Source organism: Pongo pygmaeus, chromosome 23 (assembly GCF_028885625.2).
Source record: "Pongo pygmaeus isolate AG05252 chromosome 23, NHGRI_mPonPyg2-v2.0_pri, whole genome shotgun sequence".
NCBI lineage: Eukaryota > Metazoa > Chordata > Mammalia > Primates > Hominidae > Pongo > Pongo pygmaeus.
Window position 1 is genome coordinate 61,596,001 of NC_085931.1, and position 27,362 is coordinate 61,623,362.

The 27,362-nt window shown below is 55.6% G+C and overlaps 1 protein-coding gene across 48 annotated transcripts in view; it reads left to right on the forward strand.

Annotated features, from left to right (window-relative positions):
- Nucleotides 1–26,239, forward strand: part of PPP6R2 (protein phosphatase 6 regulatory subunit 2) — a 95,495-nt gene extending 69,256 nt beyond the window's left edge. For 12 of the 48 annotated variants that reach the window (XM_063662700.1, XM_063662702.1, XM_063662704.1 and 9 more), the window contains 18 exons: nt 738–850; nt 1,216–1,332; nt 4,111–4,237; nt 5,300–5,452; nt 13,888–14,097; nt 14,958–15,022; nt 16,009–16,124; nt 17,480–17,565; nt 18,089–18,169; nt 18,627–18,724; nt 18,963–19,020; nt 19,294–19,418; nt 19,727–19,890; nt 20,834–20,993; nt 21,097–21,185; nt 21,957–22,161; nt 25,023–25,274; nt 25,356–26,239. In XM_063662700.1, coding sequence (XP_063518770.1) covers nt 738–850; nt 1,216–1,332; nt 4,111–4,237; nt 5,300–5,452; nt 13,888–14,097; nt 14,958–15,022; nt 16,009–16,124; nt 17,480–17,565; nt 18,089–18,169; nt 18,627–18,724; nt 18,963–19,020; nt 19,294–19,418; nt 19,727–19,890; nt 20,834–20,993; nt 21,097–21,185; nt 21,957–22,161; nt 25,023–25,274; nt 25,356–25,404 — 2,268 coding nt within the window. In that variant the 3' untranslated portion in view covers nt 25,405–26,239. Of the gene's footprint in view, nt 1–737; nt 851–1,215; nt 1,333–4,110; nt 4,238–5,299; nt 5,453–13,887; nt 14,098–14,957; nt 15,023–16,008; nt 16,125–17,479; nt 17,566–18,088; nt 18,170–18,626; nt 18,725–18,962; nt 19,021–19,293; nt 19,419–19,726; nt 19,891–20,833; nt 20,994–21,096; nt 21,186–21,956; nt 22,162–24,551; nt 25,275–25,355 lie in introns of those variants that run through there. The other 36 variants (XM_054470502.2, XM_063662725.1, XM_063662710.1 and 33 more) reach the window with 10 other exon arrangements.
- The last annotated feature ends 1,123 nt before the right edge of the window (nt 26,240–27,362 follow it).

Consider the following 27,362-nt stretch of genomic DNA (forward strand, 5'->3'; position numbering starts at 1 on the left):
GCCACATATTCGGTATATTTCAAAACGTGGATCACAGGTATAGCCCAGTGTCTGCATTGCATATCTGACCATTATTAGCCCTGTTTTGAATTCCTGAAGATAGTTCAATGCAGCTTTAAAAAAAAGAAAAATCTGACCAGATCTACATTTTGACGACAGAAAAGGCAGACAGAGCCTTCTTTGAAATGAAGCTGTTGTCTGGAATCTTTGTAGAAAACTGGTTTAGAGAAAGTCCCACATCTTTTTATTTTATTTATTTTTTTTTTTTTGAGACAGAGTCTCGCTCTGTCACCCAGGCTGGAGTGCAGTGGTGCGATCTTGGCTCACTGCAAGCTCCATCTCCCAGGTTCAAGCCATTCTCGTGCCCTCAGCCTCCCGAGTAGCTGGTACTACAGGCGCCCGCCACCACACCCGGCTAATTTTTTGTATTTTTAGTAGAGACGGGGTTTCACCGTGTTAGCCAAGATGGTCTTGATCTCCTGACCTGATGATCCGCCCGCCTTGGCCTCCCAAAGTGCTTGGATTACAATGGCAAAATGAGCCATTGTGCCCGGCCAAAAGTCCCACATCTTTAAAAAAAAAAAAAAAGTATTTGAACATCACGATGGTATTGAACAACAACGAAAGTCTAGCATCTGCCAGAGAAGCAGCAGGATCGTGCCCTGTGTGCCCAGCAGGGCTGGTCCTGCTGTTTCTTCTCCACACTGAGGGGCTCTGTGTTTCCCTTGTCTTTTCAGAGGCAGTCAAATGCTTCTCAGACTCTCTGTGACATAGTTAGGCTGGGCAGAGACCAGGGCAGTCAGCTGCAAGAGGCTCTGGAGCCAGACCCGCTCCTCACAGCGCTGGAGTCGTGAGTGCTGGTGGGCCGTGGTGCTGGTGGGCCTCCCTTTCTGGGTCATGGGGACATCTCTGAGCCTTGCTCGAGCACCAGGATATGTTGCCACCTCCTCTGATTCACATTCGAATTAACCCCAGGTTCAGAGCCCATGTTAACTTGGTGCCTGTTTCCAGAGGGAGGGGTCTCCAGAGGAGTCACCTGGTGGGTCTAGAGAGTGGGCCAGCAGCAGCAGGAGTGTCCTGAGAACCCTGGCGCCTGGCCTTGAGCCTGAGCAGGTTTAGGGTTTTGCTGGGATCCTCCACGGGGAGGAAGGAGCATCCTTGCATCCTTTGTGTGTGTATCTGCTCTGCCAGGCAGTGACCTCTGTGTGTGTCCAGCAGGCAGGACTGTGTGGAGCAGCTTCTGAAGAACATGTTTGATGGAGACCGGACAGAGAGCTGCCTCGTCAGTGGGACTCAGGTGTTACTCACCTTGCTGGAAACCAGGCGGGTTGGGTGAGTCTCTCTCATGAGGAGAAATCGTGTAGAGCTGAACTTGATGCTTCAGTGATATGGCAGCCCACATGAGCAGTCTGGATTATGTCATTTGTGTTTTTAATTTTTGATTATGCAAGTAATAACATGGATAGATTCCCCTTGTTGAAGGCTTGACTTTATGGCTGTGGCCAAGTCCCCTTGGACCCTCATCATCACTGGTGCTCCCTCTCCAGCCTGAAGCTGCTCGTCATGACCAGTTGGCGATGCATTTGTCGATGTGTGTGGAACAGGTGTGGTTGGCAGGTTTTCCCCAAGGACTGTTCCGACAAGTCTCCACAGCTCCCGTGTGTGTTTGTGTGTGTGTTGCAGGGTTTCCACTCTGACGCACGGTTACATATATATGTGTTTATCTCCCATGCAGACTGGCCCTCACAGGGCGGGGGTGTGACATTCACCTCTGTCTCCCATGCCCTGTGCACCCACGGGTCAGCACTGCCTGCTGAGCATCGTGCTGAGCACTTTTTTCCCAGGCGACTGTCCTCCATTGCCCTTTCTTATTCATCAGGTGTCATTTCTGCACCCACTGTGCACTAACACGGGTCTGAGGGGACAGAGAACTGAGACACAGCCCCTCCCCTTTAATTGCTCCCAGTCTGGCACAGGAGGCCAGTGTGTGGACAGCGAGGGTGATGCAGAGTGGCGAGTGCAGTAGACATGCACCCTGTGCCTCAGGGCTCACAAGAAGGGACCCACATGGGGCTAGTGGGTGGAGCCTCGCAGTCAGGGACGTTTTCCCTGGGAGGCCGCATCTGGTCAGAGACAGCTTCTGGGATGAGGCAGTGAGGGGGTCCCAGTGTGGACACAAGCATGGGGCAATATGTGGCAGAGGAGAGTGGAGCTTGCTTGGAGGTGCTCCTTTGCTGTGACCCCACACCGCTGTCCTCAGGTGCGGCTGTCGGAGGCTGCTGAGGCACGACAGTGAATGGGCAGAGACAGAGGAGTCAGCAGCAGAAGTGAGTTCGGGTGAAAGTTGAGTTTGTTTGAGGATATAGGTGCTGGAGACCCTTCTCTGACCCCCGGTAGAAATTTCAGGAAGTGTTTGAAACTGTTTCTCTGGATCACAGTGTGGCCTAGTCCTTCCCTCAGGTCATAGAAGGCTGGGCACTGCCAGAGCCGTTCAAGCAGTTGAAACTCCGAGGAGGATGCCCATGAGGCACAAATGGAAAGACGGCTGAGTGGAGTCTGTGAGGGAGGCATTGGCACAAGGGGGTGCAGTGTGCCCACCAGGTGCCCAAGAGATCCTATAGGGTGTGTCCCGAAAGGGCCACATCAGTGTTCTCTGGGCACTTCCCCTCCTGGCCTCCCCCTGGCCCTTGAACCCCATCTGTGGATTCAGGTTCCCCACATGCCAGCAGGAACCTGATGTCTCCAAGACGTTTCCGTCGTCTCCATTCCATCACAGGCTGCGACGATGTCTAACTCTCCCAAGATGGCCGTAGCTCCCTTATTTCCACGTTCTGGGAAGAACATAATTCAGCCCCCAACACTGATAGCCTGTGCTTTTTAAAGTGAAAGAAAAAGGAACAGTAAGAAAATGATAAGAAATTGACTTAACCTTGGTAGTGAGGTTGTTAGGACTCTCTCTCTTTCTCTCTCTCCCTGTCTCTCTCTCATAGTACCTAATACATATTTGTTAGTTTATTAACCAGAAGTAGTGTTATAATGTTACCATTGTCCCTAGTTAGGCAACTGGAATATTGATATTTTAATCTTCATAAACCCAGGAAAGCTGAGCCACTTCTGAGGCCCAAGCTTAACCCTGCATGTGATAGAGGGGACTGTGTAAAAATCAGGAAAACAGAGATAAGCCAGTTGTTTCTCTTAGATTATTGTGATTATTATTATTATTATTATTTTCAGACAGTGTCTTGCTCTGTCACCCAAGTGGGAGTGCAGTGGCGCACGGCCTCAGAGTCCTGAGCTCAAGCGATCTTCTCACCTGTCCCTCCCAAAGTGCTGGGATTATAGGTGTGAGCCACTGCACCTGGCTCTCTGATTTTTAAAATTATTTTGCATATTACTTTAAAAAATGTATGATTATGTATTACTTTTACAACTGGAAAGAATGTTTAAATAAATATCTCAGAAGACTTGCTTGAAAACACCACGGGGATAGGCGCGGTGGCTCACGCTTGTAATCCCAGCACTTTGGGAGGCCAAGGCGGGCGGATCACCTGAGGTCAGGTGATCAAGACCAGCCTGGCCAAGATGGCGAAATCCTGTCTCTACTAAAAATACAAAAAGGAGGCTGAGGCAGGAGAATCGCTTGAACCTGGGAGGTGGAGGTTGCAGTGAGCTGAGATTGCACCATTGCACTCCAGCCTGGGTGACAGAGCGAGACTCCGGCTCAAAAAAATAAATAAATACATAAAAATAAAAATCGACACATGAACAGTGAAAGAGACAGGGATAGCAGTGAAGGTTTTAAAAGCGGTACAAAGCAGCACCCCCCGCTGGTGCTGGGGCCAGTGAGTCCTGTGTTGTGTCACTTGCCCTGCCTCCATGTTCTCAGATGTCACAAGCAAGCATCTTCCTGAAGGTCTTTAGTGCCTTTCTCTTCTGCCTGTACCAGTCACCAGATCACGTGTAGAGACCTTGGGTAGCTGTACTCCTCTAGGATTTCTTTTTGGGAAAGTTAAAAGGGCTCTTTCTGGAAGAAGAGGATGCACTGAGTTGCTGGTGAGGTTGGACAGGGCCCTGGTGTCCCCGGTCTCCATCTGCTTTCCTCATCCACAGGACAGAGGGCTTGGTGGACTCCTTTTCTCAGGGACTGGAAAGGTCATACGCTGTCAGCAGCAGCGTACTACACGGCATCGAGCCTCGGCTGAAGGACTTCCACCAGCTCCTGCTCAACCCACCCAAGGTAAGTGGCCGTGGCGACTGCTGAGTGCCTTTGGAGGCGTCGCAGGGGAGGCTGACTTGCAGGGAGGAGAACCCACAGCTCGTCCCATAGGAAGCAGAGTGTGGAGTGAATGTGTTCTAAGACGGCTGTTCCCACACCCCCACTTGAGAAGCACCGGGCAGGTGCCAAAACACATTTTCAGGACTGCCCCTCCCAGATCTGCAAATGTTCATCTCTGCCTCTGCAAATGACCCTGAGGTCACCATAAGCTTGGCCTCCAAGTTGGGGGCACTTAGCTAAGGGGTGCTCAGCTCCTGAGAGGGAACCAGGGGGTGGCAGGGGAGGTCCTTTGCCCCGCTCAGCGCATGTTGAGGGGCATGAGGCACACAAAGGCTCCTTCTGGCTCAGACTGCCAGCCAGGCAACTCCCCATCCTGTCTCACCCTCCCCAGACACAACCCAACCCCTGCTGCATAGCACCCTCCTGACCTACAGCTCAGTTCCTCTCACTCACCACCTTGGTAAGATCTCCCTGCCCCACTAGCAAGCTCTGTGGGGGCCGAGATTCTGTTTTGTCAGCCTGGAGCCTTCAGTGAAGAGAAGGTAGATGCAGTATGCTGAGTGGGGGGGATCAGAAAAGACCTGCGGCCCATCCGAGGAGGCATTCCCATCAGTTTCCCCAAAGTGTGTTCATGGGACACTTGTTAACTTGGTGTTCTGAGGTTGTGTCCGCAGAGGGAGCCCCATTGGGCATCCTCAGTGAGGCATCGTGCCAAGGGCTCTGACCTCAGACTGGTACCGCTGGCCCCATCTTGGACATCTCACCTGCCGAGGGGCATGGTTCTCTGGCCCTGCAGGCTCAGACTGGAGTGCCCGTGAGCATCCTAGGAGCACTCTCTGAGGCCCTGAGGGGAGCAGCAGGCTCTTCACCCCATTGATGCCTTCATTTCTTCTGGCAGACAGCCCTCCCTGAGGAACCCCCACCACATACCTCACTACCCCAGGCTGGGCATGAGCCCAGAGACTCCAGCAGTGGCCTCACTGCTCACAGGGCCTAACTGGGTGGTGCCTTCTGTGTTTGCAGAAGAAAGCGATCCTGACCACCATTGGTGTGCTGGAGGAGCCTCTAGGGAATGCCCGTCTGCATGGCGCCCGCCTCATGGCAGCACTGCTGCACACAAACACACCCAGCATCAACCAGGAGCTCTGCCGGCTCAACACTATGGACTTACTGCTGGTAAGTGGGCCCCTCAGCCAGCCCTGCATATCTGTGAGTGTGCCGGGCATGGCCTGTGGACTTGTCAGGAGCAGCAGAGCAGGGTCCCAGCATTTGGACAAAGCTCTGCCAAGGGGAGGTTCCAGTCCCAAGTCCCAAGGCTGGACTACAGGTCTCTGGTGGGGCACAGAGCAACAGTGGGGCGTGTCTCAGCTGCAGGCTCACAGGAAGTGACGAGTCCACTGTAGAATTGCCCTGAAAGCAGAAGGCGGATTTCTAACCCTGTTTGACGGAATGGAGTGACACGTCTACCTCCTTTCTCATGTTCTGACTGAACAACATAGAACTTACACGGTGGTTATTAAGTATAAAATGTGCTAAAAGAGAAGCTCCCATCTTCCACAACAGAAGGTCAACCTGGCAGTTTTTGTCAAAGCCAGCAGGCAGTGCTTCTCCATCCTGCAGACGGCTTGCATGATGCTCCAGGTGTCTGAGGAGAGGAAAGGGCAGGTGGTGCTGGCAAGTAGTGCCAGTGAGCAGCCCTGGCTGCGGGCAGTGGGCTCCTCTGCGGAGAGCATGGGGCTGCTCCCCTGAGAACGAAGGGCACTGCCCTAGTGGGTCCTGTTGGCAGATGCAGCCCTCCTCCCCCTTCTGCCTGGCTCTGGGGCTCTGCTGGAATCTCCCTGCAATCTTAGTCCCAGAACTGGGCTTAAAGTGTTGTCTGGCCCAGAAGTTCTGTCAGCGTGTGGAAGGTCTGTCAGCGTGTAGAAGTTCTGGGCACTGATTTGGCTGTGAGATCCCAGTGTGCATCACGGGAGCAATTACAAAAGACCTACTTTCCTTTTCCCTCTTTTTTTTTTTTTTTTTTTTTTTTTTGAGATGGAGTCTCTGTCACCAGGCTGGAGTGCAGTGGTGGGACCTCGGCTCACTGCAATCTCCAACTCCCTGGTTCAAGCAATTTTCCTGCCTCAGCCTCCTGAGTAGCTGGGATTACAGGCATGCGCCACCACACCCAGCTAATTTTTTTTGTATTTTTAGTAGAGACGGGGTTTCATCCTGTTGGCCAGGATGGTCTCAAACTCCTGACCTCGTGATCCACCCGCCTCGGCCTCCCAAAGTGCTGGGATTACAGGCGTGAGCCACTGCGCCCAGCCCCTTTTCCCTCTTCAAAAGAATTCTGTCTTCCACTTTCTTCCTCTCTTTTATATTTACTATGGTAAAATTTCATAACATAAACTTGGCTGTTTTAACTATTTTAAGGTGTGTAACTCAGTGCATTCACAATCTTGTATAGCCATTACCATTATCCACATCTAGAAGTTTTTCATTTTCCCAAACAGAAACTCTGTCTCCATTAAACACTAACTCCCCATTCATTCTCCCTCTCCACAGCCTCTGGCAATCACCATTGTCTTTGTCTCTGAATTTGACTATTCTAGGTACAGTTTATGAGTGGAATCATAAAGTATTATCTTTTTGTGACTGACTTATTTCACTTAGCACTGTGTGCCCAAGGTTCATTCAGTATTGTACTGTATGTCCAAATTTCCTTCCTATTTAAGGCTGAAAAATCGTGGGTGGGCCACGTTCTGTCCATCCATCCATCCATCCATCAGTGGACACTTGGGTCACTTCCAGCCTTGGCTGTTGTGAATAAGACTGCTGTATATGTGGGTGTACAAATAGCTGTTTGAGTCTTTACTTTCAGTTCTTCTGGATAAATACCTACGAGGCCAGGTCATGTGACAATTTCATGGTTAAGTTTTGAGGCCAGACCTTTCCACAGTGGCCGCACCATTTTATCTTCCTGTCAACAAAGGCTCCCCTTTCTCCTCATCCTCCCCCTCATCCCGCCGACACTTGTCTTCCTTCTTCTGATGCTCGTCATCTGATGTGCGTGTGGAACGGTGTCTCCGTGTGGTTGATGCTCATCATCTGATGCGGATGTGGAATGGTGTCTCCGTGTGGCTGATGCTCGTCATCTGATGCGTGGAACAGTGTCTCCGTGTGGCTGACGCTTGTCATCTGATGTGGATGTGGAACGGTGTCTCCGTGTGGCTGACGCTCGTCATCTGATGCGCGTGTGGAACGGTGTCTCCGTGTGGCTGACGCTCGTCATCTGATGTGGACGTGGAACGGTGTCTCCGTGTGGCTGACGCTCGTCATCTGATGTGGATGTGGAACGGTGTCTCCGTGTGGCTGACGCTCGTCATCTGATGCGCGTGTGGAACGGTGTCTCCGTGTGGCTGACGCTCGTCATCTGATGCGCGTGTGGAACGGTGTCTCCGTGTGGCTGACGCTCGTCATCTGATGCGCGTGTGGAACGGTGTCTCCGTGTGGCTGACGCTCGTCATCTGATGCGCGTGTGGAACGGTGTCTCCGTGTGGCTGACGCTCGTCATCTGATGCGCGTGTGGAACGGTGTCTCCGTGTGGCTGACGCTCGTCATCTGATGCGCGTGTGGAACGGTGTCTCCGTGTGGCTGACGCTCGTCATCTGATGCGGGTGTGGAACGGTGTCTCCGTGTGGCTGACGCTCGTCATCTGATGCGGGTGTGGAACGGTGTCTCCGTGTGGCTGACGCTCGTCATCTGATGCGCGTGTGGAACGGTGTCTCCGTGTGGCTGACGCTCGTCATCTGATGCGCGTGTGGAACGGTGTCTCCGTGTGGCTGACGCTCGTCATCTGATGCGCGTGTGGAACGGTGTCTCCGTGTGGCTGACGCTCGTCATCTGATGCGCGTGTGGAACGGTGTCTCCGTGTGGCTGACGCTCGTCATCTGATGTGGACGTGTAACGGTGTCTCCGTGTGGCTGACGCTCGTCATCTGATGTGGATGTGGAACGGTGTCTCCGTGTGGCTGACGCTCGTCATCTGATGTGCGTGTGGAACGGTGTCTCCGTGTGGCTGATGCTCGTCATCTGATGTGCATGTGGAACGGTGTCTCCGTGTGGTTGATGCTCGTCATCTGATGTGCGTGTGGAACGGTGTCTCCGTGTGATGAGTGATGTTGAGCATCTTCTCGTGCTTTTTGGCTATGTGAATAGCTTCGTTTGAGAAATGTCTATTCAAATCCTTTGACCATTTTTGAATTGGGTTTTTTTTTGGTTTTTTTTTTTTTTTTTTTTTTTTTACTTTTAGAAGTTCTGTATATATTCTGGATATTAATCCTTTATCAGATATATGCAAATATTTTCTTTGGGTTATCTTTTTACATAAAAAGTTTTTTTTAGATGTAGGGTCTTGCAGTGCAGTGATCATAGCTCCCTGTAACTTTGAACTCCTGGGCTCAAGTGATCTCCCACCTTAGCCTCCTGAGTAGCTAAGACTGCAGGCATGCGCCACCACATCCAGCTAATTTTTATATTTTTTGTAGAGATGGGGTCTCACTATGTTGATCAGGCTGGCCTTGAACTCCTGACTTCAAGGATGCTCTGGCCGTGGCCTCCCAAAGTGCTGGAATTATAGGCATGAGCCACCAGCCACCCAGCCTTTACTCCTTGATAATGACCTTTGACACACAAGTTTTAAATTTTGATGAAATCCAATTATCTTTTTTTCTCTGTTGCCTGTGCTTTTGGTGTCATATCCGAAAAAGTCATTGCCAAATCAGTATCATGAAGCTTTTCCTCTATGCTTCCTTCAAAAAGTTGTATGTTTTCTCTCTTATGTTTAGGTCTTGATCCATTTTGAATTAATTTTTGTATCTGGTGTAAGGTAAGGGTCCAGCTTCATTCTTTTGCATGGGGTTATCCAGTTTTCCCAGCACTTGTTGAAAAGACTGTCCTAGGCCGGGCACAGTGGTTCACGCCTGTAAACCCAGTATTTTGGGAGGCCAAGGCAGGCGGATCACCTGAGGTCAGGAGTTTGTTACCAGCCTGGCCAACATGGCGAAACCCCATCTCTACAAAAAATACAAAAATTAGCCAGGCATGGTGGCGGTGCCTGTAATCCCAGCTACTTGAGAGGCTGTGAGGCAGGAGAATCACTTGAACCTGGGAGGCGGAGGTTGCAGTGAGCCAAGATCACACCACTGTACTCCAGCCTGGGTGACAGAGCGAGATTCCATTTCAAAAAAAAAGAAACACTGTCCTTTCCCCCATGAATGGTCTCGGCCTAATTGTTAAATGCCAGCTGGCCAGCCGGGCGCGGTGGCTCACGCCTGTAATCCCAACACTTTGGGAGGCTGAGGTGGGTGGATCATGAGGTTAGGAGATTGAGACCATCCTGGCCAACATAGTGAAACCCTGTCTCTGCTGAAAATATGAAAAAATTAGCTGGGTGTGGTGGCACGTGCCTGTAGTCCCAGCTACTTGGGAGGCTGAGGCAGGAGAATGGCGTGAACCCGGGAGGTGGAGCTTGCAGTGAGCCAAGACTGTGCCACTGCATTCCAGCCTGGGCAACAGAGCGAGACTCCATCTCAAAAAAAACAAAAACAAAAACAGCTGGCCATGTGTGCAAAGGTTTCTTTCTGGACTCTCTGTTCTGTTTCGTTGGTTTATATGTCTGTCCTTACGCCAGTGCCACACTGTTTTGGTGACTGTAGCTTTGTAGTAAGTGGTAAGTGTGAGTTTTCCAACTTTGTTCTTTTTCCAGATTGTTTTGGCTATTCAAAGTCGTCCCTTGACATTCTGTATGAATTTGGGGATGGGTTTTTCAATGTTTGCAAAAATGCTGTTGAGATTTTGGTAGGGATTGCATTGAATTTATGATCGCTTTGGGTAATACTGTCTTCTTAGCAATATTAAGTCTTCAATCTGTGAACACAGATGTCTTCCTATTTATTATTTATTTATATTTTTGAGACAGAATCTCACTCTGTTGCCCAGGCTGGAGTGCAGTGGTGCAGTCTTGGCTCACCGCAACCTTTGCCTCCCGGGTTTAAACAAGTCTTCTGCCTCAGCCTCATGAGTAGCTGGGATTACAGGTGCACGCCACCACAAAATAATTTCTGTTTTTGTTTTTGTTTTTGTTTTTTTGAGACGGAGTCTCGCTGTCGCCCAGGCTGGAGTGTAGTGGCGCGATCTCGGCTCACTGCAGGCTCCGCCCCCCGGGTTCATGCCATTCTCCTGCCTCAGCCTCCCGAGTAGCTGGGACTACAGGCGCCTGCCACCTCGCCTGGCTAATTTTTTGTATTTTTAGTAGAGACGGGTTTTCACCATGTTAGCCAGGATGGTCTCGACCTCCTGACCTCGTGATCCACCCGCCTCGGCCTCCCAAAGTGCTGGGATTACAGGCGTGAGCCACTGCGCCCAGCCAATTTTTATATTTTTAGTAGAGATGGGGTTTCACCATGCTGGCCAGGTTGGTCTCAAACTCCTGACTCAAGTGATCTGCCCACATTGGCCTCCCAAAGTGCTGGGATTACAGGCATGAGCCACCGTGCCTGGCCCCATTTACTTTAAATAGGTCTTTAAATTCTTGTAGCAGTGTTTTGTAGTTTTCAGTATACAAATCTTTTATCTCCTTGACTTAATTCTTCTGGATGCTGTCATATATAAAATTGTTTTCTTACTTTCCTTTTTGGATTATTCAGTGCTAGTGTATGGAAATGCAGCTGCTTTTTTGTGTGTCAATTTTGTATCCTAGAACTTTGCTGAATCGTTTATTAGCTCTAGCAATTTATCTGGAATATTTAGAATTTTCTATGTGTAAGATCATATCAGGCCAGGTGTGGTGGCTCATGTTTGTAATCCCAGCACTTTGGGAGGCCTAGACGGGAGGATTGCTTGAACCCAAGAGTTTAAGACCAGCCTGGGCAACATAGTGAGACCTGGTCTCTACAAAATAAATAAGAATAAACATTAGGCAGCTGTGGTAGCACAGATCTGTAGTCCCAGCTATTCAGCAGACTGAAGAGGGAGGATCGCTTGAGTCCGGGAGGTCAGAGCTGCAGAGCCGAGATCACACCACTGTGGGTACTTCAGCCAGGGCAACAGAGCAATACCCTTGCTAAAAAAAAAAAATACATATTCTAAAAAAAAAAATCATGTCATTTGGGAACAAAGATAATTTTACTTTTGCCTTTACCATTTGGATGCCTTTTATTTCTTTTTCTTGCCTAATTGCTCTGGCTAGGACTTCTAAGAGAAGACTGAATAGCAGTGGTGAGAGTGAGCATCCTTGCCTCGCTCCTGATCTTAAAGAAGCTTTCAGTCTTTCAGCATTGAATATGTTGTCAGCTATGGGCTTTTCATAGGTGCCTTTATCATACTGAAGGTACTTCCTTCTATTCCTAGTTTGAGTGTTCTATCAAGAAAGTATGTTGAAATTTTTTTTTTTTTTTTTTTTTTTGAGACAGAGTTTTGCTCTTGTTGCCCAGGCTGGAGTGCAGCGGCGTGATCTTGGCTCACTGCAACGTCTGCCTCCTGGGCTCAGGCGATTCTCCTGCCTCAGCCTCCCAAGTAGCTGGGATTACAGGCGTGTGCCACCATGCCCGGCTAATTTTTGTATTTTCAGTAAAGACGGGGTTTCACCACGTTGGCCAGGCTGGTCTCGAACTCCTGACCTCAGGTGATCCACCCTCCTCGGCCTCCCAAAGTGTTGGGGTTACAGGCATGAGCCACCATACCTGGCCATATGTGGAATTTTATCAGATTTTTTTTTTGTATGAGTTGAGATGATCATTTGGCTTTCGTCCTTTATCCTGTTAATGTGGTGTATTGATTGATTTTCATATGTTGATCCATCCTTGCATTTGAGGAGCAAATCCCACTTTGTCCTGGTATATAATTCTTTTGATATGATGCTAAGTTTTGTTTGCTAGTATTTGGCATCCATGTTGATCAGGAACATTGGTTTGTAGTTTTCTTTTCTCATAGTGTCCTCGTTTGGCTTTGGTATCAAGGGTAATGCTGTCCTCACAGAAGGAATTAGAAAGTATTCTTAGTTTTAAGTGTTCTCTCTTAGTTTTATGTGTTCTCTCTTAGTTTTTTGGAAGAGTTTGAGAAGGGTTGGTGTTAATTCTTCTTTAAATGTTTGGTAGACCTCATCGCCAGGAAATGAAAAACAAACAACAAAATAAATGTTTGGTAGAATTTACCAGCAAAGCCATCTGGTGTGGGCTTTTTGTTGAGAGGTAGGCCTGACTCCATGTTATAGATGAGGTGACACAGTAAAGCCTCCTCCAAGGTTGCTCAAGGTCACATGGGCAGAGAAGGTGAAGCCAGGATTTAGGACTATGTTTCTGTGGAGAAGAACATGAAGCAAATGAGCCTCCTGCCTTTCTCTAGCTCCAACCCCACTGTGTGGAACGAGGGGCCCAAGCTCGAATCCTGGTATGGAATATACACCTCACCCCATTCCCCCCTTCATACAGTCCTCCTTCTCCATGGAGGCAGAAGAGGGTCTGGGACACAGGCTGCTGTGACCCCTGGAATGTAAGAGACGGCAATGGGGGGCGAGTGCGTCAGACCTATGTCCCCCTCTCTGTCCTCATCTGGAAGAGGCTACTTGGGAGGTGAGAGATGGCAGCTGTCCTCGTTCAGCCACCTCTGTCCCCCAGGGGAGTGTCTAGGTGGCCAGAAACTCCTCTGGGCTTCAGCCCATGCTGGTTAAGTCCAGGCTCCCTTGGGGAGTGTCTGGATGTGCCCCTCACAGTCTCACGTTTGTGTGGTGGATGACGTGCACATGCCTGCCCATCCTGGGTGGAATCCTCATGTGCCTGAGAGTCTAACACACTTCCAGTAACTCATGAGAAAGACAGAATCATAAAGGAACTTCTCACATACTTAGAACTGAAGAATAATAAAAATACTACTTAGCAAAATGTGTAGAATGCAGTTAAAGTTGATTGTATACAGGCAAATGTAGCCTTTAAAGACAGACTGGAAAGAAAGTCTGCAATTAATGAGTCAAGCTTCCAACTGAAGGACAAAAGAAGCCAGGCCTGGTGGCTCACGCCTGTCATCCCAGTACTTTGGGAGGTGGAGGCGGGCAGATCACCTGAGGTTGGAAGTTCAAGACCAGCCTGACCAACATGGCAAAATCCCGTCTCTACTAAAAATACAAAAATTAGCTGAGCATGGTGGCGGGCACCTGTAATCCCAGCTACTCAGGAGGCTGAGGCAGGAGAATCGCTTGAACCCAGGAGGCAGGGGTTGCAGTGAGCCGAGATCGTGCCACTGCACTCAGCCTGGGAGACAGAGCGAGACTCCGTCTCAAAAAAAAAAAAAAGAATAAACCCGCAGAAAGTAGAAAGAAGATGATGATTCAGATCGAAGCAGAGACCAATAGATACCCACAGGCAGGAGGCAGAAGTGCTCAGTGGCTATTTGAAGAAGCTCCGTAATAGAGAGATGAACCTTAGGAAAATGTCTAAAACTCCTTCCTGGCTGCCCAGAGACTGGACTCGTGAGGAGTTAGGACCCCACCTTTAGGAAGGGTTTCCCTCACCTTTGTGGTGTAGCCGGCAGGAGAAAACCGATCGAAGAACTGTATTCTGTCCTCTGTTTACCCAGGACTTGTTCTTTAAGTACACCTGGAATAACTTTTTGCACTTCCAAGTGGAACTATGCATAGCCGCTATTCTCTCCCACGCCGCCCGTGAGGAGAGGACAGAAGCCAGCGGATCCGACAGCAGGGTGGAGCCTCCACATGAGAACGGGAACCGGAGCCTGGAGACTCCCCAGCCTGCCGCCAGCCTCCCTGACAACACAATGGTGACCCACGTGAGTCCAAGAAGCATCCATCTTATCAGCGCCAACCGTGCCCCACTCAGACCGTGTCCTTGTCAGCGCTTATGTGTGCCGGACCTCGCTGTGCAGCTGACACGGGGGCAGGGCTTGGAAAAGGGTCCCCAGGTGTCTGGTCAGAGGCTCGGAGACAGTGGGGCTTGAGTGGGTCTTGCAGATCTCATTCCTGCCTGCCTTCAGCAGGGGTTCTGGTGCCTTCTATGTGCAGGCTTGGCAGGGGTTGGCACTGGATGAGATGAGTTCCGTCTGGCCTCCAGCTGGAGGCTCAGGGAGCCAGCAGTGTCAGTGATGGAGCCACACGGTGGGGAGGGGATACTGTGGGACATGCAGGCCAACCAGGGACCGTCACCCAGATAGCAAGGCCACAGGTATATCGTAGTGTGAGGTGGAGCCCAGGAAAAACATCTCAGGTACAAGAAGTGATCTGTGTCAGGGCCTGGAGGTGAGAGAAAGTGCTGAGGGCAGACAGCCCTAGTTGTTCTTCCGGATACAGAAAGAGGGTAGGAGAGTGGCCAAAATGGAGGGCAATGGAGAGAAGGGGGAGAAGGCCCAGGGGAAGACAGGGGTCAGGGGGCAATTCCAGGAGTCGGAGAAGGGATAGGGTCCTTTTCTCAGGCTTCATCTTCAGGGCGCTCAGCAGTATGAGCCCTGAACAGCACCCTCCTCTGGTGTTTGGTGAGGACCACAGAGGCTGGGGCTGTGTGTGCAGCAGTTAAGGGCCTGCAAAGTCCACACAGACGTGGCCGCCAGCCAGCCCTGCCTAGTCCAGGGATGGGTGGAGGGGTGCATGGCCCCTTCAGACCCTGACTCACGCTGCCCCCCCGCCCCGCCCCCAGCTGTTCCAGAAGTGCTGCCTGGTGCAGAGGATCCTGGAGGCCTGGGAAGCCAACGACCACACGCAGTAAGAGCCGCTCGGACATGGAGGGACCCAGCCTGGCCAGTCAGGGATGCAGAGACGCACCTCACCCAAGCCCTGGTGATGCTGCGTGCAGGACTGCAGGATCGGGTGGAGTGTAGGGTGTGCGACGCGGCTCCACATTCTGGGGCTTCTGTGCAAGGGGCCCTTCTACTGGGCGGACAGCTGCAAATGCTACTTGGGGAGGGGACACAGGGAGCCGACAGGAAGCGGTCCCATCCCCACCAGGCACCTGCTCTGGCCCCCGCCCACCCTGGCTTGCCTAGGCTTTGCCTTCTTGTGGGTCCACTGTCCATTCCTGATCTTCCCCAGGAACTCGGGCCCTCCGTCAGCACTCGCACACAGGGACACGTTATTTTGGTCTTTCTGTGTCTTCTGCTTAATGGATGCTCCCTCTGGTCAGGACACATGTCCCGCTTATTGTCCTGGGCCCAGAGCCATCCCCACCCGTTCGCTGTCCTGCTGGGAACTGTCTGGCTCTGGGTGATATGAGGAGGGACTCAAGGGAGCTGGGAGGGGTCTGAGTGCAGCTGTGAGGAAGCAGAGGCTGAGCTGGGCTGCACAGCATGGAGGTCCCGCCCGACCCTCCCCACGGGGTGCTGAGCCTGAGCTTGGTAGCTGACAGCGTGGGCTCACCTCCTGTGCCACTGCTGCCACCAGCGGGGTTAGGCCACACCACGGCCTTTCTGCCTCCGTTTCCCTGTCTGTAAAATGGAGTGAGAGCAGTGTCTGTCTCCTCATCTGTCTCAGTGGCACTTTTAGTAGTGAGGTTGGGGTGAGCCTGCCGCACGTGGCAGGTGCTGCTCAAACAGAAGTGTCCTGGAGGAGGGCCGGGGGCGCGGGCACTGGGCAGGGGCTGGGCACTTGCTCTCCGAAGTGAACCTGGAGGCCTCTGCCACTTGGCTCTCTGGGTCGTGGGTCTGGCAAAGTCGGGGCCAGGAGGCCGCCCTGATGGTGCCTGTTGCTTTCAGGGCAGCGGGTGGCATGAGACGTGGGAACATGGGCCACCTCACGCGGATCGCCAACGCGGTAGTGCAGAACCTGGAACGGGGCCCTGTGCAGACGCACATCAGCGAGGTCATCCGAGGTGAGCCCCCAACCCGGTCATCCTTCTGGTCGCAGGCACCAGGGCCCCGAAGGAGCTGCCGCCTGAGGCTGCCCTCTGCCCGTCAGCAGGTGCTGACTGCACTGACAGTGAGAGACCCCATGGCCGCCTCTGTCCTCTCACTTCACACATCAGATCTCTCCTCATGGGGGCCTGGGTCTCGTGTGTCACTTCTGTTGGGCGGACTTCTGTGGAGACCCTGCCAGGCGTCAGTGTGTGGCACAAGAGACAGTCCCTGCCGGGGGCAGTTGGTGACTCCGGAGCTGGCACTCAGAAGCCATTAGCGCCACCAGGCTCCTTGCAGCTCATGGAGCCCTGCCTGGCTAGGCTGTCCTGGCTGGGTGCTCTGCACTCAGGTGATTGGAGAGTCTCATTCTCACTCAGGTGTGAGATTTCGTAGCACAGGTCTCAGGGGAGCAGGTCGCAGCCTGTTTCTTAAGAACGCAGTGGGTTAGGTGGGCGCAGGCACAGCACATGTGTGGCAGAGGCGGGCCCAGCTGTGGCCTCTCCTCCCTATACCTGTGTAAGGTAAGGAAGCTCTGGATAGTCCTCCCCGTACCCCAGGACCATAGTGAGGGGTCTCCTGGGTTGGGCTCCATTAGCCCCTGGCGATGTCAGGCCTGCCGGCTGCCATCACAAATAATAAAAGCAGGGCAGGAGGAGCTTCCCCACATCCTGGAGGGCAAAGTAGATGAGTGGAGATGGAGGCCAGGGACGGCTCCCCAGGGCAGGGGCAGTTTAGGGAGGCGAGGGGCAAGCAGGAAGCTCTTGGATCATTCCATACGATCTCCAGATTGTGAATCTTTCCAGGGCTCTGACCTCCCCGGAAAAACAGGCAGGACACGCGCCCAGGCCTGTAGGCTGCTGCTGAGTTTGGGCCTGTGAGGCGGGGGGAAGGAGGCTGGCTGCTTTCTCAGATTCTGTTCCACGGCTTCTGCGTTTCTGGGAGTTCCTCAGAATGGGCTTCCACACCAGCAGACCTGGAACTCAGATGCCCATTGGGGTCTCGATACGGGCAGAAGTGCCCACCCCCCTGTCCACCCAACAGATTTGGAACTCAGATGCCCGCTGGGATCTCAGTAGGGGCAGAAGTGCCCACCACCCTGCCCACAGGTGCTGCACCTCAATCTCACCGTGGCCCCAGGCCCCTCCGGACACGCGGCTATGCTGCCTCCTTCCCATTTGGCAAAGCCCCTGCTCCAGGCCCTCAGACGGGCTGACCACAGTAGCAGCGCCCCATCCTCCTGGACCCAGGGTGCACCTGCCGGAGCTCCTGGGTGCCCTGCGCCATCTGCACGGGGTCTCCCAGGGCTCACCAGGCAGCACTTCCCTTGCAGGGCTACCTGCGGATTGCCGCGGCCGCTGGGAGAGCTTCGTGGAGGAGACACTGACGGAGACCAACCGCAGGAACACTGTGGACCTGGTGAGGAGGCTCGGGGCTGCCCCCTCGGCTCATGCATGGTGCTGAGGCGCCGTCAGACGCTCCTGCCTTTGCCCTGAGGCAGAGGCCGAGGGAGGCACAAGGGCCGCTCCTCTTGACTCTGCGGTGCCCCTGCATAGTGTGTCCTCCGGGCTGATGTCCGTAACAGAGACCCCGTCCTGTGCCACACCCAGGGCTGGGTCTCTGAGGACCTCTGTGCGGAGCCGGTGTTGGCCTCAGATCCCATTCCTCCCACTCCAGGATCTGTAGCTTGTTGGCAGAGGGGTCCTTTTGCCTGAGACCCACAACCTGCCCCCTGCACATGGAGGTTGGGCTGTCACGGGGCCTGGGCCTCATCTGGGCACCTCCTTACACAGCACGGCCTCCTGGGCCCAGAGATCTGATGAGTGACGTGCTGGGTGGGGTCTGGGAGCCCTGGGCTGGGCATGGTCCTGGGCACTGGGCTGGGTGGGGTCTGGGGCGCTGAGCTGGCTCACACGCCCACCCCATCTGGCCTGTGTTTTAGGTGAGCACTCACCACCTTCACTCCTCGAGTGAGGACGAGGACATTGAGGGTGCTTTCCCTAACGAGCTGTCCCTTCAGCAGGTGAGGGCGTGGCCGGCACCTGCACCCTGCCGGGCCCTTCCCGGCACCTGTGTGCGCTGTGCTTGGTCCTCCAGACGAGTCTGATGGCATCTCACTAGCAAAGGGGAGAGGGGGCTCGTCTCCGAGCACGTATGGGGCGGGGTGGGTCTGAGGGGAGAACCCCAAAGTCACTCCACCTTGATGAGAGCACTGAAGACACAGCAGATGGACTCGAAAGTCAGAGAATATGGGGCATATCTCAGATGTGACCGCAGCGAGCGTGCAGCCTGAGTTTTGGTAGAATCGTGAGCCCTGGACAGTCAGAGTTTACTGCCCACTTTTGCTGGAGGAGAAGCTCCTGAACAACTAGAGAGATTGTGGTTCCCAAAGAGCAGCCTCCAGGCCTGAGGCCTCCTCCATGACCGGTGTCTGTCCATCCCTCCCTCCCTCCCTCCCTCCCTCCCTCCCTCCCTCCCAGGCCTTCTCCGACTACCAGATCCAGCAGATGACAGCCAACTTCGTGGATCAGTTTGGCTTCAATGATGAGGAGTTTGCAGACCAGGACGACAATATCAAGTGAGTCTACTTGGAGCGCACTCTGCACGAGGCGCGGTTCTCCCCGCCGCTGAGGTCCCGTGGAGGCAGCTCCCTGAGGCCTTCCGGGAGCGCAGCCTGATGTCCCTGGGAGACAGCAGGTGTTCCCAATTGTGTGAGGGCGCTGAGGCTCCCGATGAGCACCGGGGGAGGAGCACTGAGGCCCCAGATGAGCAGTGGGCTCGGAGGAACACTGAGGCCATCCCCCTTGCTCTTGCAGCGCCCCGTTTGACAGGATCGCGGAGATCAACTTCAACATCGACGCTGACGAGGACAGTGTGAGCAAGTCGGGCTGTGTGGGGTGCAGCCACCCTTTTCCCAGGCAGCTCAGGCCACGCCCATGGCTTGGTCTGTCATGGGCCTGTGCAGTGGGGCTGGGAGAGGCCCCTCTGTGGAGCTCGGAACAGTTGCTTTCCTTGCCCCTCCCCATCCTCCCCTCCAGCCTGGGGCTCCCACATCCTGAACTAAGCCCCTCTGGGAGCCCTATGGGGAGAGTGGCTCCTGTCTCCCCCAGACCCTCTGGAAACTCACCTTGGCGTTTTACTCTGCAGCCCAGCGCAGCTCTGTTTGAGGCCTGCTGCAGCGACCGCATCCAGCCCTTTGATGACGATGAGGATGAGGACATCTGGGAGGACAGTGACACTCGCTGTGCCGCCCGGGTGACGGCCAGAGCCAGGTGCAGGGCCTGCCCATCCCCACAAAGCCTCTGCCGAGGAGGTTCAGCCCCCAGAACACCTGTCAGACGCCCAGACGCCCTGCTGTTTGTTAGCTGGCTTGCAGAGCAGCCACACCTCTCCTGCCAGCTCTGGGGCCCAATGCAGCTGGTGACCCTGAGGAGCCCAGAGCTGAGGCCTGGAGCATCTCGTGCTCCTCTCTCGAGATGATCTGTGCTCACCCTCCGCCCCGAGCCTGGGGCTGCCGCTGACCCTCCATGTTAGGCGTCCGTCCTGGGACACCAGACATCTGACTCTGAATCTCCCCCAGGTTTGGAGCCCCCCATGCTTCAGAGAGTTGCTCAAAGAATGGCCCAGAGCGTGGAGGCCAGGACGGGAATGGGAGCTTGGAAGCACACAGAGATGCACCTGGGGCAGGTGCCCCACCGGCCCCCAGGAAGAAGGAAGCCCCCCCTGTGGAGGGTGACTCAGAAGGTGGTGCTGGGGGCCAGGGGCCGGGGGTGTGGGTATCAGGGACAGGACATGGTATCCTGGTCTGGGTGTTGTGGCGGCTTCATTTGGAGCTGAGGCATTTGGGGCTCACTGTGGCCTGGAGCCTGAATCCCCAGCTGTTTCCCAGCCATCCTGAGTAGGGGTCTGTGCTGCGCTGTGCCCGGCGCAAGGTGGTCTCTTGCCCCTGCCTCAGTTGTGGTCACTCAGCCATGTCGCCAAGGCTGGTGGGTGGTGCCCACCTAGTCTCCATCGTCCACCCAGCCCCCACATAGTCGGGCACAGGCCTGACGCCCTCCCCAGCACAGCAGCACAGGCCGGCCACCACCTTCATGGCCGACATCTATGGCAGGAGCCAGTCCACCCCACAGGCCACATGGCTGATGAGACCCCTCTCCTTACTCTGCCCTGGTGGCAGCACTGAGGTACTCAGGACTTTGGTAGGAGGGCAGGGATCTCTGTTAGGAGGTGCTGAGCTCTTAGCTGAGACCAACCGACAGAGCAAGGATGACACCCTGGGGAAGCAGGAACGTCCCAGATAGGAGGAAGGCACCCCATCCTCGAGGCCAGGGAGGGGCCAGTGGTGCTCGGTGAGCTGCCGGCTCTGTCGGTTGTGGTCCTGGGTAGGACAGGGCAGTGGCATCACCTCCACACTGTCAGTGTCAGCCCTGCTGGAGGCCTGGGGGCCCTCAGGCACCTGACTGAGCCCCAGGTCACACGCCCCCATGGGTGTCGGCAGCTTGTCAGGACCCTCATGCTGTCCCCTGTTGCTCCCTGAGGGGCTGATGGGCACTGCCTGGGCCTCCCTCCTGGAGCAGCCCCATCTTCCTGTCAACCTCTGTGGGGCCCCCGGGGCAGGGGCGCTGCCTCCCCTTTGCCTGCAGCACCCCAGGCCTGCCCACGCCTGACCACTGTCTCTCTCCCCCAGCAGGCGCCATGTGGACGGCAGTGTTTGATGAGCCAGCGAACTCGACGCCCACAGCCCCAGGAGTGGTGAGGGATGTGGGTTCCAGTGTGTGGGCAGCTGGCACCTCAGCTCCAGAGGAGAAAGGCTGGGCCAAGTTCACCGACTTCCAGCCTTTCTGCTGGTAACAAATGCGCTGGCAGGAGGGGGCTGTGCCAGGAAGTGCCTGTCAGGGTCAGGAGGCGCCCGTCCCCCAGGACTGATCCTGTCCTCGTCCTTGTATGCAGCTCCGAGTCAGGGCCCAGGTGCAGCTCTCCGGTGGACACAGAACGCAGCCATGCTGAGGGCAGCCGGAGCCAAGGCCCCGAGAAAGCCTGTGAGTAGGAGCAGTGCAGGCGGCACCCAGACTTGCCCAGTTTAAGGCCTGAGGCCAGCTGGCCCCCCTCCTTGGGGGCAGTGGGAGGAGGTGGCCAGGGTCCCACATGCTGTTAGGTCTCTGGTGACATTGGGGTTTGATACAGCAGTGGGACTGCGGCAGCCACATGCAGATGGGGAGGCCCCCAGAGGGGAGGCAGCAAGGCCATTGGGCTGGCCCCAAGCCCAGTCTGAGTAGGTGGCACAGCTCAGGTCTGCACCCTGGGTTTCGGACAGCAGCACCGGGACCCCAGCATTGAGATGTGTGTGGGTGGGCTGTTGGCAGGAAGCCTTTCTGTGGCCTGATCAGAGCCCCTGGCCCCCAGCCCCCTAGTCAGGCTCAGAAGCTCCCCCAGATAAGGCTGAGAGCTCCGGGTGAGTGACAGCTGGTTCCCAACACTGGTGTCCCGGGTTTTGGGGTCCTTTGGGCGTGAAGGAGCTGTGGCAGGACCACACGAGGCGGAGTGGGCGCCTCCCTGAGCCTCTGTGTCCTCCTGTGAGACCAGAGCACGTGTCCCTGTATCATGGGGGAGGCAACAGGGTTGTTTGTGTGGAGACCCTATGGCAGGTGCGTGAGCCTGTCTGCTCATCATGCGGCTCCCACACAGGCACACGTGTGCAGGCAACAGGCTGCATGTGAGAGGGCCACACGTATGGGGGCCCTATGGCTGGGGTGGCCACACCCTGTGGCCCCTCCTGCCTCACTGGACAGCACAGGCCTCCTGCTTTGCAGTCAGCCCGGCTTCTCCATGTGCCTGGAACGTGTGTGTCACCAGGAAAGCCCCCCTGCTGGCCTCTGACAGCAGCTCCTCTGGGGGCTCCGGCAGCAAGGATGGCAACCAGAGGGCAGCGAGTGCCATGGATGCGGTGAGCAGGGGTCCTGGCCGGGAGGTCCCCCCGCTGCCCACAGTGGCCAGGACAGAGGAGGCTGTCGGCAGGTGTGTGGGGCGTGGCGGGGGCGGGCCTGCGGGTGCATGGGGTGTGGTTTCCAGGCTCTGTCCCCAGGTCTCAGCTCCCCCAAGAGCAGGCTGAGGCCAGGCCAGGGGTCTTCTCCACACGGCGTCCCCCATGGCCGTGACCCTTCAGAGGCCGGCTCAGGCTGTGGTGATGCCCACACATTTAAGTGGAGGCCAGACGGGAGGGGTGTGGGGCCTTCTTTCTTGGACAGAACATCTGTGTTCTCTGTTGTGAGCGGTTAAGACAAGAAGACAGGGCCTGGATGTCCCAGACAGTCCCCCAAGGACTTGGGGGAGCAGCCCCTACCCCAGATCCCAGTTGGAGAGAACAGCCCAGCTCTTGGGGCTCTGGGCCTGGCTGAGCCGCCTGGGATCTGTGTACCCTGGTGGTCGGGGAGGGGCACAGACTTTAAGTCTGGCAGGCAGGCAGGCATCTGTGGGGCTCACGCAGACCTCACCTGCTACTCCCCTTCCACGGGAGGCCTGTGATTCCGAGACGCCTCAGAAGCAGGACAGTAGGATGGGGGGCGAGGGCCTCAGGACTGCACTGGGGTCATGCAAATCCTGACTGAGAGTTGGAGGCAGCTTGCGGGCTGGCAGAGGCCCATGCTCCCTTGAGCCCTCAAGAGCCATCCCTGGGGAGAGAGTGGAGAGGGAGGCTCTCCCTGTGAGGAGGTTGGAGGCTGGCCAGCCCCTCCAGCAAGCTGAACCCCACCCATCCCCGGGGCCACAGGAAAAAGGTGCCTGGGATCCTTCAGTAAACAGATACCTCTCTTGCCTCTGGGGTCAGGGGGTGGGTTAGCAGGAGGGCAGGACAGCTGGGGTAGATGCCAGGGCCAGGTAAACCTGAAGGGGAGGGTAGGACTGGGCTTGACATGGGGAGGAGGGCACACCCAGCAAGGGCACAGCTGTGCAAAGACCCTGAGGCCTGAGCTCCCAGTAGGTCCAGGCAACAGTGGGGAAGTCCTCGGGCTGGATTCCTCTAGGAGGGGACAAAATGCCTTTCACATCTGGCGGTGCATCCCAGTCACTCCTGGCTCCATGGTTGTGAAGGGCCTGCCTGGAGCGGGGTGAGGGTGTCCCCCAGCCTCACCGCCCAATGCAGCTCAGCCTGCATGCGTCCCACCTGTACTACCCTCCCCCAACAGGTAGGGCAGGTCTGACACCTCAGAGGGCCCTGCTCACTGACCCCCGGCAGTCCTGGAGGGTCTGTGTGGTACTGGGGCTCCGGGCATCTCCCCCAGCCAAGCTGCAAGCTCAGCACCAGGCTGGCTCTACCCGCCCTGTTGACCGGCAGGCCCCATCTGTGCTCACAGCTCCTCCCCTTGTTTGGCCACCCTTTCCTCAGGGCATCTGCAGCAAGTGGGGGGCACGGCACGGGAAACGGGGCCAAGGCCACAGCAGTGGATGTCCCGATGCCGGCAGTCACTGCGAAGCCCAGGCCAGAGCCCCTCGGGTTGAAAGTCATAGAGTTCCTGCGTGGGCTTCATTCCTTCTTAAAGTTTAGTCACTTAAATTTTTTTTTTTTTTCCCCCGGAGACAGAGTCTTGCTCTGTCTCCCCGGCTGGAGTGCAGTGGCGGGATCTTGGCTCCCTGCAACCTCCGCCTCCCAGGTTCACACTGTTCTCCTGCCTCAGCCTCCCAAGTAGCTGGGACTACAGGCGCCCGCCACCACCACAGCCGGCTAATTTTTTGTATTTTTAGTAGAGACGGGGTTTCACCGTGTTAGCCAGGATGGTCTCGATCTCCTCGTGAGATCAGGAGTCGTGATCCGCCTGCCTCGGCCTCCCAAAGTGCTGGGATTACAGGTGTGAGCCACCGTGCCCTGCCTAGTCACTGAAATTCTTAATCTTTACCCAGCCAGGCACAGTGGCTCACGCCTGTAATCCCAGCACTTTGGGACACCGAGGTGGGCAGATCACGAGGTCAGGAGTTCGAGACCAGCCTGGCCAATATGGTGAACCCCGTCTCTACTAAAAATACAAAAAATTAGCTGGGCGTGGTGGTGGCGGGTGCCTGTAGTCCCAGCTACTTGGGAGGCTGAGGCAGGAGAATCACTTGAACCAGTGAGCCGAGATCACGCCACTGCACTCCAGCCTGTGCATCAGAGAGAGACTCTGTCGGCAAAAACAAAACCAAAACAAACCTTTACCCACTCCTCCTAAACAACCCCTAAAAAACTGCTCTGAAAAGCAGGGAATATCATTGTGCAAAGTAAGTTGTTTTTTTCCACGGGGCTGTCTGCGTAAAACTTGCCACTTAGAGCTCTGCCTGCACCGTCGTGATGGCCCAGCCTGCAGGTGAGCTTCCTCGCACCCCCGCCTGACCTGAGCGCCCCTCCCTGAGTCAGACACAGTGTCCTCGCCCTGCAGGAGGCCAGAGGGCCCGTCTGCTGCTCGTGGCCAGGCTGGGCCTTGGGATGCCTGACCCCCTCCAGAGCAAGCCCCTTAGATGCCCGGCAGGATCCTCTCTCCCCTCCCGTCCCTCGGGAGGTTTCCCCACACTGTGTCCAGTGTGAGGCTGAAGTTGAGATCACGGCACAGGAGCCTCTGAGGTCCTTGGAGAATGAGGCGCTTGATGATGAGCAGGATCTGAGTGCTGCCTGGAAGGAGGTTTGAGGTCATCAATGGACAGGCAGCTTGTCCCAGTACTTGGAACTCGGGGCAGCAGAGCTGCCTAGTTGGGCACAACCTGGGCCACCCCACAAAGGGCAGGAGTGGGAGGGGCCAAAGATGGTGCTCCCAGGCCACCTGGACCTTTTTGTCCAGCTGGTCCTTGGGCATGAAGCGGGGTGGCACTGAGGGTGGGGGTGCCCGTAACTGGAGCCCATGTTTGCCACACAGGGTCGGGTGTGCTGACAGCCGGCCGCTCAGCCCTGCCTGCCCCACGCCAAAGGAAGTGACTGCTGCCCCAGCCGTGGCTGTGCCCCCCGAGGCTACTGTGGCCATCACCACAGCACTGAGCAAGGCTGGCCCCGCCATACCCACCCCAGCAGTCTCCTCGGCAGTGGCCGTGGTGGCCCCCCTAGGGCCCATCATGGCAGTCACAGCAGCCCCAGCCATGGTGGCCACCCTGGGGACAGTGACAAAAGACGGGTGAGCAGGTTGAGTGTGGGGGTAGGGGGTGTGGACAGGGCCCGCAGCCCGCACGGTTCCAACCCCGCCCCATTCCTGCAGGAAGACAGATGCCCCGCCGGAAGGAGCTGCCTTAAATGGCCCCGTGTGATGCTGCTGCCGCCCGGCCACGGCCCGCCCTGGTCAGGCTGCATCCTTAATCGAGAAAACTACCTGGTGATGCAATCTCTTTTTTTTTTTAATTTAATTTAATTTTAAAATAAATGCTGCATTGGTAAAGCTGGCAGTTGAAACCAGTTGGACGGCCCAGCTTGCGTCTCTTCTGCCTGAGTGGGCCTCTCAGGTCACTCGTGCCCTGCTGGAGGACAGAGGGGCACCTCAGCCGCCCCCAGGCCCAGAGCACAGCAATAAGGTCGGCCTGCAGGAGCCGGGGTGGGGGGGTGGGGGGGGCAGGACCCTGAGATGCCACCAGGACCTGATGGGCCAGGAAGGGCGTGGACATGGAGGCTGTTTTTACAGATTTTTTTTTTTTCTTTTTTTAAAGAATACAGAAGGAGCCAAGCTTTTTTGCACTTTGTGTCCAGCTGCAAGCTCAGGGCAGAATCAAGGGCCTGGGTTGGGAAGACCCGACTCACAGGAATGCATAATTGACCCTTGCAGCTGCCCAGTAGCCCATGGAGCTGGCACTGAACCAGGCTGCAAGATTTGACTGCCTTAAAAACACAAGGCCCTCTAGGCCTGGCAGGGATGTTCCTGTGCCCAGCACAGGGTGCCTGGCAGGGGGAGACCACAGGTATGCAGGTGGGGGGACATGGCGTGGCACTGGGGACTCAAAGACTTGGTTTCTAGCACTACTGGTCATGGCCATGTCATCCTAGAAGGGTCCAGAAGATTATTTTACGTTGAGTCCATTTTTAATGTTCTGATCACCTGACAGGGCACCCAAAACCCTCAACTCCCAATAAAAGCCGTGACATTCAGACAAACCGCGTACTGTGAACCTTCCGGCCCCAAAGCCCCGGCCCGGCCAGGGGTGGGAGTGTCTCCTCCACCACCTTTTTTATGGCCCCCCCACCCCCCAGGGTTATCCCCGTGTAATGGATGGAGGTTGAACAGGCCACATCACAGCAGCAGATCTCACCATCTGAGCAAATACTGAGCTTTTTCCGTTTGGGGGATGGGGGGAACCACTTCACCTGACGCTCAAACGTATCAACCCTAGGACTTCCTTTTGTGCCAGCTCCCCCTCCCAGAAGCCTGGGCCCCACCTTGTCCTCACTGGGTGAGTGGGAGGGGCAGGTGGAGACCAGACCCACCCCCCAACCAGGGAGCTTGTCTTTCCACCACGGTTGGGAGTGGAGGGAACCCGCTCAGCTCCCCAGAGGCCGAGTCTCTGCCCCAGCTACACATTGAGTGCCTTGTTCTCGCCCCTACCCTGTGCCTGGCATTTGTCCTCTTCCCCCGACAAATGTAGAACAGGGAGGGCAGGGTCCTTTCTCCCCTTACTCTGACCTGTGGGTTTTCCAGGGGCCAGGAACTTTGGTCAGGCTCCATCTGTCCGGCCTGAGGGAAGACCTGGCTGGTTTCAGTGGCTCAAGTGAGCCCACCCTCACGTCTCCCCCAGGTGTCCCAACAAACACCACCTGTGGGGTGGGGGAGGTGGTGGGACCATGCTGGGCCTGACAGGGTCCAAGGCCATCCTTGGCTTCAACGTCCCACCAGGGGAGGGTCTTGGCCCCCCACCTGCCAGCACTGGGCCCTGCCTCTGCAGCTATCATCAGAACCTTCCCGTCACCCACACCTGCTGCTCACCTCCCACCTGAGAGGACCCAGCCTCTAGCCGGGTTCCCTGCCCGCCACCAGCCCCTCTGGCCAGGTCACCAGCTGCCACTCTCAGATGTTCTCTCGGCCTTTGCAGCGTCTACACCCCTCCCCACCTTCTGCTCCTGCACCCCTGGCCAGGCCTCATCACAGGCAAGGACACAACAGCTCAGCAGCAGGCGAAGCCCTGGGCCTGGTGGGACTCAGGTTTGAATAGGAAAAGAGCAGTGAGGGGCCACAGTGGCACCAAGAAGGGAAGGACCGGGGCCCTCTGAGACCCCAGGGAAA